The sequence below is a fragment of the Brachyistius frenatus genome, unplaced genomic scaffold (genome assembly GCF_029030835.1).
Source record: "Brachyistius frenatus isolate BFR_SWC_R1_liver_20210118 unplaced genomic scaffold, ASM2903083v1 Contig_2, whole genome shotgun sequence".
NCBI lineage: Eukaryota > Metazoa > Chordata > Actinopteri > Embiotocidae > Brachyistius > Brachyistius frenatus.
Window position 1 is genome coordinate 299,487 of NW_027210601.1, and position 15,461 is coordinate 314,947.

The following is a 15,461-nucleotide window of genomic DNA, read 5'->3' on the forward strand; positions in this document are numbered from 1 at the left end:
CGCTTTGTGGTGGCATTCAGACACACAAACAGACCACTGCAGCTCCTCTTCTCCACCTGTGAGTTAATAACAGGACCGGTGACAGAGCTGTAACAGCACTTAACTCGGGTTTGGTTTTACAAAAGGCACTTTGCGACCAAACGGTTCCGGGGACTCCCTGAGAGGAACTACCCTCGGTACTACCGTGAGCTGCGACACTGACCTTCAGGCACTTGCTGCGATTCAAATGAAATTAAAACAAACAACAACAACAAAAATCCGGTTTTGGCGCGTCATAGTCTGGATTTTTTTTTTTTTTTTAAATGTGCGGTACTTTTCCAAGAACTAATACAATAGTCAGTGCAGATATTTGAAATAATTACTATTTTCATTGCTGTTAGTTGGTATTTCAGTCTGTCAAACCTAAAGCCGCTGAAAATAATGTAGCATCCCTGAATGTTTTTTAAATACTATGTCATGTTCTGATTCTCAATGATTCCATAAATACATCTGTCTTTAAACGCAACACTCATGAAATTACAGCAGAACAAATTGTGCCTTCAATCCACTGACGTCCTGCCAAGCAGCAAGCGCAAGTCCAGAGCTGTTCACTCTGATGCAGGCGGCATCGCTTCAGCAGGTCTGGCTATGGACATGGTATCATTTGGAGCCAAATCTAACCTGAATGAATAAGGCAGGGTTTTTAGTGACTAAATAGTGTTGAACTGTTCCTCCAGCAAAGATCCTCCTCACTGAGACTTTCTTTAACGTAGTGCATGTCCATACCTGCCTGCAAACTCCCCGAGACGTGGGGAGGTTCAGAGGGAACTCCCATAAACCCACAGAGGCATGTCGTTAATTGCCCCTCCTGCACACAACCACAAAAGCGCCACAGTTAAAAACCTCTCTAATGCAAAAATGCCTGCAGTTACACTTAAGACATTCATCTGGATCCTCCCAGTGCGTTTCACCAGAGGGGAGAGCGCATTTCTGTCTGCAGAAAGCAGAGTTATAAAATGCTCTTTTCATTGTAAAACCACAGCGCACACAATGGTTTGGTTTTACAGGGCGAGTACACATATTTGGAGAGCGCACTGGTGAAGTCAGAGTCTGAATATAACTACAGCTGCTGCAGTGGGAGAGTCAGGCATGTCTGCAGTTGGTGCGGTTATCAACTGCAGAGCTGGAGAAAAATCTCCATCTGATTTCCACCGAGGTTTAATCGCATCTCATGTCTCCGCGGATGGAATAAACAGGAGGTATAAATAACAAGTCTTTGGCACCGCGTTGTTAGATCATTGCCACAAAGCAGATTTATCTCCGTGAAATTAATTTCCACATCAACAGCTGCATCTGGTGAACTCAAAGCTGCCACGTCAATGTTAGGAACCGCTTTCCAGGCTTAAAACCTGGCTTGGAGCAAAAGCTTGACATTTCAGGAAGTATGGAGAGTGAGATGAGACAACTGGCATCACTCACATATCTATATGGAAACTGTGAAGGTACAGCAAGCAGGCGGTTCGCTTAGCTGAACGACTGGAAAACCATCCTGTGTTTCTGGCCACCTGACAAAAGTATATATAATATAATTATTGTGAAAATCTTTATGTTTCTTGGCATACACAGCTCCCCTACTGCTGATGAAAAACGACAACACGAGAGCTGTGAGAGGCAACCAAAACAGCAAAGTTGTGGGTCGGGCAGCTAAACAATGAGCTGAAACTCAATGTAAAAACGGTTTCATCGAAGAGAGCTAAAGATTCAGACGATTATTCCTGTACATTCACATATGACCTTCATCACCCAATATAACGTGTGATGAAGGCACTGACTGATATGTCCATTTGTCTTTTCGGGTTGAACACCAGCCCTGCCTCACGCCCGCCCGGTCACATTGCTCACATACAGAGTCCCACTCCACCCGTGCGCCCGCCCTCCAGCATTTGGCAGAGTGGTGTCACCTCAAGCCTTCAGCTGTTACTGTGGAGAACCACTGACTGGACCAGCAGCTGCCGGGAGCTGCACCGACCCCGACTGTTGTATCATCTCCACATTACAGCATCAGGAAATCAGGGTGAGGATAAAACACACGGCCTTTCAAGTGTTTTTGCCGCGGTGGATAAATACTGATTCTGATTTATTTTCTTAAATATCAGAACACTTTTAAATCTTATTGGCGAACATAAACTAATAAAATACAAAATAAATAGTTGCAAGTGTTTAATTTTCACCCTACTCACTTACTGAAAATGCTGATCTCAAAAATGTAGGTAGTTAAAGCTGCTTTGAGTGAGGATGTGCATTTCTGCAGTGCAGTCTGAGTAGGAAGCTTCATGCAGGAATCCAGACTTTGGAGTTGCAGTAGAAGAAGGACTGCTTTGACAAATCTTGAGGGTGGTAGAAATCTGGAAGGAGAGAGACAAACGTAATGCTCTTGTACTTGCAATATCATGAGCAACTAGAATACTCTAATAAAATTCAGATTTAATATAAATTTTCCGCTCGCAGCTGCACACTCGGTGAAATGAGCGACCTGAGATACTCCCGCTGTGCTGCGAGCGCACGACTCCTTATTTCAAATACAGGCTTTAAATGAAGTTGAACTTGAAGTTGAAATAGGACCAGCTGAAAGAAAAGAAAAACTAGTTTAAATTATTCAAAAAAGTGTCATAACTATTAAATAAATAAAAGGTAAATCTTAATGTTTTTTTCAGGCTCTTCTCTGACTGTAGAGAACTAAACTTGATATACTTGTATACATGTTTCTGAAACGCTATAACAACACCAAAAAAAAGCTAATTCAGCTGAAAAATAAAAGGACAGTCAACATGTGGACAGTTGAAGACAAGAAGTGGGTCTAACTTATTGTCAGATTACAGATACTTTATGATTAAATATTGTCATTTATAGACACTTAGGTCTGTAATTTCCTACATTTCTCACACAAAACTTCATCAACTCCCACAGTAAATCTAATCTAATCCTAATTGTGTTAGTCAAAGCTGCATAAATTAGCATGTGACCACCAAATGCGAGAAAATTTCAGCACATCAATTCAGTATTGCTTCCTTTCTTCCACCGTCTGTAAGTTATTTAAGATTTATGTAATCCATTTTTTTTTTCTTCCCCCTCGGTCCTTACCTGGTCCTGGTATTATATCACCACTTGATTTTCGCGGTGTTCTATCAGTTCTGGATGCAAATGCAGCAGTGGGCTTTGGATACTTAGACGGCTGGGCGTAGCTCCCTACGTCATACTGCCCAGGACCTGGCAAGGGAGGGTCCTTAGGAACGATCGCAACCGGTCTTGATATCGGCGGATAATATCCCCTCCTTCAAACACACCCGACATGAAGCACACGTTTAGACTACCGTGAAGAAACAACCGGGTAAAACATATTCCCAAAGAGATAAATATTGAGTGTTCACTCACGGCAGGAGGGTCCTTTTCGCCGGCACGGGTATCTGATGGGGACTGTAGGCTGCGGGGCCCGGGACATGGTTGTCCACCAGAGCCGCAATCCTCCGAGTTTTTGATTTGAAGGGTGACAATAGTGCCTTGGAGCCTTTCTGGATTGATCTGTCGCTCAACTCATAATGGCCTTTAAGAAGTTCATGAAGCGAATGTTAAAACTATAAGTGCAACTTTTGGAGAGTAAATATGACAAACTTCAAACAGCGAAAGGTCATTTTACCAGGTGGCGGCCCAGTTTTTGGGGGGCCAAACACTCTGCGCGTAGTTTTTGAGAGGAAAGACGACGTGCCGACCACTGAGGAGATTCTCGCACTGTCTTTACAAACGACCTGTGCGGATGGAGGAAAGGACATAGTACGCACAGCACGACGGATACACGCTCAAATTAAGCTCACCCAATCGACACACATACATCGTATTGATTTGGAGCTGGAGTTTTATCCTTAGGACCATCCAGATGTAGAGCCACCGGCATCCTGAACACCCTGGAGACTCCGGTGTTGAAGTCATACTTGTTTACGAAGGAGCTCTGCATGTTGTATTTATCTGGCCCTGGGCTGTCTCCATGTGGCTTCCTGGTGACCTGGCGGACAGGACGACACGATAAAGACGTGTTAATTTAGCAGAGGGTAAATATGGTAAGTCAAAGGTAATCAGAAGAGTATAAACTAAGTATAAGTGTTTGTGATGATAATAATGCTCAAAAGCTACTAAGAATTTAAAAACTTTTTTTTTTAAACTTAAATGCAGAAACTACAGTATTTGACAAGTTTCTGTTTCTTTTAACACAAAAAAAATAGACCTTTACTATAACCTACAATTAAAAACATACATGTGTTGATGGCTTTATTTGCAGATTCCAGTATTTTTTACTGTTGTCTCTACAATTAGTACAGTAAAAGTATATAAACCATTAAAAAAAAGTTATAAACCTGGCAGTGTGGGTAACTAATTTTGGATGTGGAAAAAAAAACCAAAAAAAAACTACAGAAGATACAAGTTAAAGTTGTGCATTTCTTTCACGTTTGGTGTGAAAAAGGCGTGTTATATCGATAAAGCTTGTCTGCAGAAATCAGTGCAAACGGCCTCCTGACCTCGTGTGCAACGAAGCCCGCGGTGCCTTTCTTTGAGAAGGAGGGACTGTTGACCTCGGCGCTGAACATACAGGCATAGCTGCCCGGTCCAGGATTTTCATTCTGAAACAAAAAAAAACAACATGCAGTTTTATTATGTTACACTATCATTTTTTTTAATTTTTTTTTTTAAATTTACAGTGATATTGTTGAGTTAAATTCCCTACCAGACGGACTAGTGAAGTAAACCTCTTTTCCTGGGATGAAAACCCCTTCTTTTTTTCCTGAGGTGTTGGCAGCACCTTTTGGTATTTCGTCGGTATTGAAGGTGAAGTGGTGTAACCCGGATTACTTTCTGGTACATAGAAGATATCAAATTAAAATAAAATTTAAAAAAAACACACCAAGCGTTTTGTCACACATAGTCTCAATTTGATCTTAAAAAAAAAAAAATGTACATAAAGCGTCCACTTAAAACTCACTTTTATGAATTCCCCGGTACATCTTGCCTCTCCCCCCCCCTCGCTCGTTTCAGCAGAAAATAGCTGCGGACGTTAAATCTGAAGAGGCCATGTTGAAACCCCCCCCCCCCCACACACACACACACACACACACACCGCAGGTTGCTATGGCCGTTGCTATGGCGTTGTGAAAACAAGGCGACGTCATAAGCGCGAGGCTCTACCGCCATCTGGTGGCGAAATTTACCGGGAAGCGGCTCGCGCGCTCCGTGACACCCAAAAAAAAAAAAAAAAAAAAAAAAAAAAAAACGCACCCGCGTTTGTTTTGTTCCAAAACCTCGATCCATCATGGCGATGCACGCGAAGGCGACTCCGCCGCAAATCCCGGATACCCGCCGGGAGCTCGCCGAGCTGGTGAAGAGGAAACAAGAACTCGCCGTAAGTCCGCGGTGGGAAAAAAAAAAAAAAAAAAAAGCCTAACGCGGTGGTTTTATGAAGTAGAAGTAGAAGTTAACGGTGAAGTTGAAGCGGACACGCTGCGAGCTGAGGCCCGCCGTGTTGACGCTAATAAACAGCGGTTGGCGGCTAGCTCCTGCTAACTTGGCTTTCTTGTCGACTTGCTACTTTGAGCTGTAAAGCTCAGGGGGTTTTTTTGTTTTTGTTTTTTTTGCTCGTATTTTTCCTCTTAAAACATTTTTTTTATTTTTAAAATATGACATATTTTAATACCCGCCTGCACGACTGCAGCCGAAAAATGCTCGCTAGTTAGCATCGCTACGTATTAGCCGCCACCCGGTTTGCTTGAAGTTCTCGCGATATTTTGGCGTCACGGGGCTACGTTGAAACCGGCATGACGTCATCTCTGTTTTGACTCTCATCACAAACTTTTTAACTGGTTTAAATCTGCACACAGTGCAGTTTGTTTGGCTCAAGACATATTGGACAGCGTTACAAAGGGAAGCTTTTAAAATATAAATTTGTATAAATGTTATATCTATAACCAAATAATGTTGTTTCATGTAGGGAGTTTATCTTTGAACAAGATGTAGGTGAAGATTTTTCTGGCGGGATAAGGCCGTTGCATAAAACACAACAAACAAGATTCACATGTCCAACATTTAATGGGCTTGATTTGGTTTCTTCGTTGTCACAGGAGACGCTGGTGAACTTGGAAAGACAAATATACGCATTCGAGGGCAGCTACCTAGAAGACACCCAGATGTATGGTAACATCATCAGAGGATGGGACCGATACCTCACCAACCAGAAGTAAGGTTTACATGTTGAGGGGGAACGTTTATCGCTCCGAAAGGTGTGGTAGTTTCGGAAGATTTACAGGGATTGAATCTTTATGTTCAGATTCAAAACGTTTGATTTGCTAAAAGCAAATTAAAAAAAAAAAAAAAAGTATTTAAAAAAATATAATGGAATTTTGAAACAATCACAGTTTGGTCATTTAGGTTAGGTTAGGTAGTTACTTACTTTATTAATCCCAGAGGGGAAATTTTTTCGCTACAGCAGCATACAGAAGCAATAAGATAATAATAGAATAATAGAAAAGCAATAAAATGGCAGTAAAAAATATAAAATGCACAGTATATACAGTACAGCATATGTCTATATATATTATATACAAACAACCAAGAAACACAGTCAACAGTGTTATTGTTATGTGATGGATTTTGCCAGAGGTGAGTTATTGTACAGTCTTATTGCAGCGAGCAGGAATGATCTCCTGTAATTTAGTTTGTTTCCTGACTAAAATATTGTTTATATTTGTTTTCTAATCCTTTCAGGAACTCCAACAGTAAGACGGATAGAAGGAATAGGAAATTCAAGGAAGCAGAGCGTTTATTCAGCAAGTCGTCAGTCACATCGGTCGCGGTAAGTCGCCCTCTTTCTTTCTATATTTTGATTGTTACTTTCTCCAGAAACTCCAATGTGACTGCTATCTTTTGATTGGCAGGCGGTATGTGCACTCGGTGGTATACCAGATCACATGAATGAAAAGCGTGAGTTGTTGTTTTTTTTGTAACTTTTCCAAACAAAGCGGCGTCGGAAATGTTTTTCTCCTCCTCCTCCTGTGGTCATTTTCCGACTCTCGAGTTTGTGCCGTCGTTTGGATTTCTCCAGGCGAGGCGGGCAGCGGCACAGAAAGCGACACTTCTCCGGATCTCCAGAACCAAGAAAACGAACCCAGCCAGGAGGACACGGAGGACGTGGACTCGGCGCTGCAGGACCTAAAGCCTCAGAAGGCGGCCTCGTCCTCCTCCTCGGGCAGCCATCACGGGAGCCACAAGAAGAGGAAGAACAAAAACAGACACAGGTACAAAATCCAGATACAAGACTTGGTGGGTTAATTAACTTTTTAATCTGATACAGTTTCGGGATTTCTTAATTAAAGTGGTGAATCTTCACAGCTGTTCAGTATGTTTACATGCACATGAGAAACCAGGTTATTGGGGGGGGGTGCGACAGCATGTTTACAGGCTGAATTAAAAGCTGTGTTTGTTGCAGGCTAGATTCTGGTACCATGAATTGTTGTAAATGAAGATGCCTCCTGGTGTGTCTGAGCTTTGTTTTGAGGACTAATGTTCACCTTCCGTCTGACTGTTAATTTAAGAAAAAAACAAAAAAACAACAACAACAACAACTGAATGATCGGGTGGTTGGGGTGTGTAAAGTTGGCAGTTTGATCCCAGGCTCTTTCACATGTCTAAAGCTTCCTTGAGCAAGACACTGATCTCCAGTAGTTCCTGATGGTTAGTCCTGGTCCTTGCATGGTAGCTCGCCGCTGGTCCAGTGACGCCCGATATTTTTCACTCGTGACGGGCTAAAATGAAGAAATGTCTCCATGTGATTTTCAGCCTTTTGTTGCATGCTGCGGCCTCGTTATATACAGTCTCAGCTCTTCCACTCAAAGGATATCTAGAAGCATAAAGATGTCTAAAGTACAGGTAAAAAAAAAAAAAAAAAGGTAGTTTGAGTGAACAAACTAGTTAAATGACTGGAAATGCTGTTTATACAAACACAGTACAAACAGGATCTCCCATCCTTAATGTGTATCGCCCTCCACATGACAACTTGTTTTTTCTTAACTCAGGCTTCAGTGTCTCTCTAACTACATATTAACGCAGCAGCTGCTCCCGCTAACACACTGCGATGAAGCGGTGCTCTCGCTCTCTAAAGTCTGGACGGCAGTGTTGTGTACTCGTAGGGCTTTAGGCTCAGGTTGGTGAACTAACAGCTGCTGCTCTCTTCCTTCCCCTGACGCTGCTCCCCCAGTCCTTCTGCCATGTTTGATTATGACTTTGAGTAAGTCTGAATTTTACTTCCTGTGGTGTTTACATCCTGCCTGCTGTAAACCCCCATCCTCAACTTTCTCCACATATTTTTTTTCCCCCCCTGCACTCTTGTCTGCTTCTGTTGACTTAGAATTTGAGTTGAAGCCTGCTTTTTTTTTTTTTAATTATTATTATTATTATTATTATTATTCAGTCTTACTGCATGTTTTCTACATTTCATTCTTTGATTTTTGAATGCACATCAGCATCCAGCACTCTGAACTTCATTTAGAGTCTCTTGCTTGTTAACGGGGGTGTTTTCATAACGTTTCTACACCAGATTTCATTTCAAGTGTGCTTCCCCAGTTCCAGCAATGAATAAAAACATTGCTGGCTGCTTGTCAGAAGATGCGTTGGTTAGAGGTTTGTGTACAAACAAGAACAAACACACGGCCATTTGGTGTTCTTGTTATGGGCTTGTTTTTTTTTTTTTCTTTTTTTATGAAGGCTACTTCATGGCACTGTAGTGGCATCGCTTTTCAGCATAATTCCCATCAGAACCGAGCTCGTAATGTGGTAATATCTAACTCAGCCTTACTTTGTTTTTGTTTCAGGTTTGACATGAAGGTTAACAAGAAACCAAGGGCTGTAAGTTCAATTCTTTCACCATCATTTGGGCTGCACGTAACAAATATTACAACTAATCTGCACATCATTTTCCCAAGAAGTTTATATTTAAAAAATAAATAAATTGCTATAATTTAGTTTCAGATGTTTTGCTTTAGTTTAAAACCTGAAAAATTCAGTTTAGCATCATGTATGACAAAGAAAGGCATTAAATCGTCACATTTGAGAATCTGGGAACGGCAAATGTTTGTCATTCTTACTTAAATATGACAACGAGTACTCTCAATCCACTAATTATTGCAGCTTTAACTGTGTTCACTTAAATGATTTTTCTAATTCTTTTGTCTTCCGTCCTTTTGCAGGATTATTCAACTTAACAAGGACGCCTGGAAGACCTGGACACACACGAGGAGAGGATACGTGCAGTGAAACACAAGATTTCTGGACTTTGTGAACTTTTTATGCCTTTTTTTTTTTTTTTTTTTTTTTTTGGTTGTCATATTTCAGCCTGTACTGTGTGTATTGCTCGAAACATTCCCCTCGCCACTTTTGTTTGGTCATGTTTAAGATTCTGACCTGCCAGGTTAAGTAGAAATACGGTGTTGCATGTTACTTGTGGCCCCAATGAGGCCCTGCTCTTGTAACACACCAACTTGTATTGTATTAAAAAAAGAAAAGAAAAAAAAGACTGTATTTATTACGTAGCTAATTCTCATGTTTCCCATTGTAAAAATTCTTTTTCTTTTTTTTGTTTTTGTTAAATAGTCCTTACATAGTCGTATAACCCCTGAATACCCCAAATTCTTTTATGACATTGTTTGTTTTTCAAAAAAAGAATAAAATACTGGTGACATTTAAAATGGTTTGGTTATTTATTTAAACCTCCTTGGTTTGTTGCTCTTACTGAAGGGCATGTTTTATGTCCGAAAGGATTTCTGTAAAATCATTCCATTCTTGACCATCCTAGTCACCCCCCCCCCTAAATTTTTGTTGTTCCAGTGACCATTTGTTGGAGTTCCTACAAATATGGTCCATAAAAAGTTAAACTAGAGAAGAAAAAGCTATTAAAAAGTTAAAGGTTCTTGTTATAAGAATACAAATATCAATGTTTACCGAAGCAGCACATTCTCTTCTGTCATTCTCAAGCTTTCTTTTATGAAAACACTTATGTAAACAACAGCATAATCTAATGGTGGACAGACGCAATGTTGTCTGGATTTTCTCAGTCTTAAACTTGAATGTCTGAGTATATGATGTAATACCTGGGAAAGAGGCTTGTCCTGTACTACATTGGTCAACAGATGCACGGGAGCATCCCAGTTTTACACTAGGTGGCGCCAGAAGACATGGTTGGCTAAACTATAAATGACTGACACTATATCTGAATTTAGATCTCAGGATATAGTTTGTGCAAATGCCACACAACAATCCCTTTTTAAAAAAAACAAAAAAACATTTAATACCAGTACATTATCAGAGTATATAGATAATGGTTTCAAATCACTACAGTGTGCAATTTAGTCATTCTTTAAGATGAAAAAGACAAAAAAAATGGATGTCAATGGAATTTAAGGATAAAGGGAAATGTTGAGGGCAACAGAGGCCACTCGGAGAATGTGGACCTCCGCCAACGACAATACTCCACTCCTATTATATGCAAATCTGCAACCACGAGATCTCAGATAGTCTGGATATCTTTAATGTTTCAATCATACCAGATGTGGTCGTCCCCGATGAAACCGCTGTCCCTGAATGCTCTGTAATGACTGCTTTCTTGATTCAGTTTAAGCAAGTACATGTGTATCCCAGAGGATTATTGGTACCTGTGAATGTGGATTGTGATATGGAGTTATTGTGTTCCCAGAATTTATTATGATTTATCACTATTGAACTTTACTACCATGTACTGGATTTTTTTTTTTTTTAATTTTTATATGTATGTTACTAGTAAAAGACCAAATAAGTGATCTTGCAATGTAAATGAAAGTGAAAAATGGTTTGTAAAAATTAGGCAGACAGTTTTTCTGTAGTCTTGCTGAGAAACAGATAAAAAAAAATTCCCCTCTGGAATTAATAAAGTAACTACCTAATCTAACCTAACCTAACCTAACAGACAAACAATAAAACGGCACTGAAAACATAACCTCCTTGGCCGAGGAGGCTTGCAACTAAAAACCAGATGGCAGTTAGCTTAGCTTAGCATTAAGACTAAAATCTACGTGGTCTGTATATGAAAGCCGTGTGTTGCGTTATATTTTGTTTACCAAATCGTAAGCTCCCCTGGTTCTGAGTTATCGAGCTTCTAAGTTAAGCTTTTGACCGTCTCATCTTGCACTCAGCCAGAAAGTGAAAAAGTGCCTCAACTAATCCTCGAAGGCTCTTTCGCTGAGCTTCAATTCTGTCTTTCTCTAGTTGGATCTTTGGATAAAAAAACATTTCAAGCTCCCCCTGCGTAACTCAAAAGTTGAAGGGAGTCATTAGTCACGAGTGGCCTAAAACACGTCTTCCTGCGGGGGATGGAGACGGCCGTCCTGAGGATGCAGGGCTGCTGACAAACACATATGATGTAGAGACTGACTGGGAAGAGTCCATTCGTGGAATACAGTGAACCCTCGCTATAACGCGGTTCACCTTTCACGGTCTCGCTGCTTCACGGATTTGCATCGTGCATTGTGTTCTGCATTCTGATTGGCTAAACAGTCTCTCCGCTTCTTCTCTACCTGTTTGTCAATAACGTTGCGGTTTAATATGTACACGTACGTAAAACAGCTTGCCAAATTAAAAATAATCGATGGTGGCATGTCGGTTTATAAGAATCTTTTTGCCCAGAAGAAAAAAGAGCGACAACAACTACCGATAACTATGTTCTTCTCTCGAAAAACCACACCTGCACCGCCGGCTTTAGAAGAAAGAACCGCTGCAGAGCGGAGTCAGGATGCAGCAGCTCAGTCAGAAGAGCAGTGAAATACACGAGTCACTATTTGTCCGACTGTACTTTGTATTTGTTTTCATAATCATTTTTCATTTCCTCCCGTTCTAATCCAATGACTCGGGTCGCAGTGGGGCGGTGCCGATCTCAGCAATTTGAAGCCTTCAGTTCGTATTGATGATTAAAATTATTATTTTACAGTACAGTAGTTATTTGTAAAAAAAAACATTTATACAGTACTTTTATTTGTTAAACAAATGCTTGGACCTGTAAAAAGGTTTTGTTCTTTGGTTTCAATGTATTATGGAGTATTTCATTGTATAATAATTGTAAAAAAAAAAAAGGTTACTACTTCACGGATTTCACCTATCACGGTCTCTATTTGGAACGTAACCCCCGCGATAAACGAGGGTTCACTGTACATTCCTCGGTTTCATGCCGCTCCACCGCCGCTCCATCCCACAGTCACATTTCATTTTGGCATGAATGACACACGGACTGTTTTTTACTGCTCTGTCTCTTTCTCTCTCTCTCTCTGGATGACTGACCACTTTGGTCCAGACTGAAATATCTCAACATCTGCTGGATGGATCGCAGGGAGAGTTTGTTGAAGAATTCATACAATCAGGTGATACAATAAGACTATAAACTGGGTGATCACCTGATTTTTTTTTCCTCTAGCAGGACCAAAAGGTTGATATTTGTTTTTTATTTTAAATATCTCAAAGACTAAAAGACAAACGGTCATAAAAACTGGTAAACAAATTCATTTTAGATCACTTTGTGACTTAAATAGGCAACTAGAATAACTTTCTACCATTATTTTCTTTGCAACCTTTTTATGGTGCCTCAATGATGAACCCTAAAACCTTTGGTGAGTCTTAAATTTACATTTAACATGATGACAAGGTCGTAATATCTATATGTTGTTATGTGTCATCGGTTTATGACCCCGAATGGCTGGAAAACTGAGGATCCCATTAGCCTCAGCTGAACTTTATGTCTAGTGCTTATTAGTTAATGTTAGTATAAAGATATTGAACATTACACCTCTCGTTGTCATTTGCTGTCTTCAAATGAAACGGGTGAGCTCAAGGTTACATCATGGGAAGTTGTGAAAACGGTACCTGGTGTTGCTACGCATATCCCCCCTTGCAGTTTTAATTTTTTACCAGCTTCCTGTTGCCAGCAGGGGGCGCCATGACTGTGAGCGAATATTAACATACAGGTGTCTTCGGGGCGGGACTTTTATCAAAGATGTAACGTTTGAGGAAGATCGGAAAATTTACATAAAAGTTACAGTCACTTGTAATTTCATGGCGAGACTCTCAAAATGGCCGCCACGCCACGGGCACACCGATTGATGAAAACAAATTATTTTGATAACTTTTCATCTCCCAGGTGTTATGATTGCACAGACAAAATTTTGGGCCGGTACGTCAAAATCTGCGGGAGGCGTTTGTTAAAGTACAACACGTGCGAATCGCCAAAAATTGCAACTAAATAAAAAATGGCGTTAAATTGAGGTCATGATGCCAAGAGACGACTGACTCTTGTTCCAAGTTTCATGAGTTTTTGAGTATGGTAAAGCTGCCAAAACAGCGATCAAACACAAATAACGAGAAAAATAATAATAATAATAATAATAATAATAATAGGGAAGAATAATTCCTTGAAGAACAATAGGGCTTTATAGGGCTTTCGTCTATATTATTTACATTTTGGCAAATTCTCACCAGAGCAAAGAGGTGGAGCCTCTACCCGGCTGCTCAGCTGAGCACAGAAAACAGAAGCTGATCAGAATGGGCCAAGAACTTCGTTTCACATCGTCATCTACAACCAAGAAGATGTAACACTGGCAAGAAATCGTTTAGCTGCTCCGAGTGTGTTAAATTATTTGCCCGGGAGTACAAACTGCAGGAGCACATGAGAGTCCATAAAGGAGAAAAATCATTTTGGCTGTAATATGTGTGGGAAATGTTTCACACTGCAAGGGAATCTGAAGAAACACAAGAGAGAAACCATTCGGTTGTGATGTGTGTGGGAAATGTTTTACACGTCAAGGAGATGACAAGAGACACGAGAGAGGGTTTACACAAATAAAGACCTGCTAATTACGCATCAGAGTCGACGCCAGAGAAGAATCATCGGTGCTCGGGCCCTAAAAATGAACTTTCATGGCCTCCACCGTTTCTGTAAATGTTAGCCAACACATCAGAAGTCGTGAACACGAAGCTTTCAGAGAAGTTGGAGGTCAGAGGTCGCGAAAAAAAAAACCCCAATAAGGCCGTAAACTGTTTATGCTGCGCGTTTCACCCTTTCGATTACTTTAATAACTCGGAGGTGCGTTGCGGGATGATTCCACTGGAATTGCTCGCTTCTCTACCTGACTTGGTGAGTCACGATTGATGACAGCGCATCATGCGTAAAGCGCAGGTTTGGAGACATACGGCACATTTTTTTGCCCCCTGCCGGTATCACTTTCTACTTCGAGCCATCTGCGCACGCTGCGGTTTGGCACCAGGTTTACACGTCGGCGCCGTGACTCAGCCACAAAGTCGCATCCAAAATCTCTCAACATCCTCCTCCTCCTCCGACGTAACGCGATCTGGCTGGAAAACGACAGAATACATTCCACATGTTGCGACCGTGGGGTGTGTGAGTAATGAGGCGCGAGTGTACAATGTGTGTTTCGAACCACTTAACATACAAACCTTAAGCTTCATTTCCAGTCACTTCAGGAACTTATCTGGAAGGAATTGGCCAAGGCAAAGCTTTAATTCAGCTGCTGGAGACCAAACAGGATTCCTGAAGCTGAACTTAAATGACTCAGCTGTGCAGCGTTTTAATGGGAGATACTATTACCAAACGGGGCTGGCGGTGTGACGGGCGTTTCTTATAGCTTTTGAGTCCAGAGTAGACATCAAATTAGCATCAGGCAATTTTTTTTTTTTTTTTTTTTTGTACCCAAAAACGATCAATATATATGCACGTTGTTTAAAAGCGGATCACTACAGCTTAATAAATTTTTTTTTTTGTGTGTGTTAAAAACCAGCATGTTTGTTAACACAAATGTCAAACGGTTAAATAATGACTCCATTGGCAGAAAGTGAAGTGCACGCAGCTTAACTTCAGCCCTGATGACCTTCACTGGAAGTAGAGCTTTTCTGATCTACTCTGTTGTTTTCCATCTTTCCATCGCAGCTTCCTGATGAAGGCCAGTCGTAGCGCGATTAAAACCCCGCAGTTGTGATTATATTTAAATATTTAAACGATGTACTACGAGGAATAAAACTGACACTTAATATTTTTCTATTGATATTCAGGCTCACCGTGTTGTTGACATGAAGACAGGTATTTTACTATTATTATACCTTTTTCTTTTATAATTTTGGCTCACCTTAAAGATCTGCTGCTCCGTTTCTACATCACCTCCAATGTTTCTGATAATATTACAAGAAACTGACGGATGTCTCCTTTCTGGAAAGACTTAATTTATGCAGATAGCTATTGAGGTTCTGGAGTCTCGGCCAGTTTGATTCAGGTATGTCACTTTCGGTGTTTTGCTCGTCAGATTGCTTACGACAGATCAAAACGGAGTATATTGAGCTTGTAAAATGCTTCAATTTGAATC

The 15,461-nt window shown here is 40.7% G+C and overlaps 2 protein-coding genes across 3 annotated transcripts; one reads left to right on the forward strand and one right to left on the reverse strand.

Annotated features, from left to right (window-relative positions):
- Positions 1-1,596: 1,596 nt before the first annotated feature.
- Positions 1,597-5,072, reverse strand: stpg1 (sperm-tail PG-rich repeat containing 1). Its single transcript, XM_069691801.1, has 8 exons — positions 5,009-5,072; positions 4,754-4,881; positions 4,548-4,649; positions 3,866-4,036; positions 3,674-3,782; positions 3,412-3,580; positions 3,121-3,311; positions 1,597-2,384 (listed from the first exon to the last, which is right to left on the reverse strand). Exons 1-8 carry the CDS (start codon positions 5,028-5,030, stop codon positions 2,311-2,313), a joined length of 966 nt encoding a protein of 321 aa, XP_069547902.1. The 5' UTR covers positions 5,031-5,072; the 3' UTR covers positions 1,597-2,310.
- A 229-nt stretch (positions 5,073-5,301) lies between these two features.
- Positions 5,302-9,758, forward strand: meaf6 (MYST/Esa1-associated factor 6). 2 transcript variants are annotated; one of them, XM_069691815.1, is made up of 8 exons: positions 5,302-5,425; positions 6,141-6,256; positions 6,784-6,871; positions 6,954-6,999; positions 7,121-7,313; positions 8,273-8,302; positions 8,886-8,919; positions 9,261-9,758. In XM_069691815.1, the coding sequence occupies exons 1-8, from the start codon at positions 5,336-5,338 to the stop codon at positions 9,273-9,275; spliced, it is 612 nt and encodes a 203-aa protein (XP_069547916.1). In that variant the 5' UTR covers positions 5,302-5,335; the 3' UTR covers positions 9,276-9,758. The 2 variants fall into 2 exon arrangements, with proteins under 2 accessions (XP_069547916.1, XP_069547925.1); XM_069691824.1 differs by lacking the exon at positions 8,273-8,302.
- Positions 9,759-15,461: the final 5,703 nt, after the last annotated feature.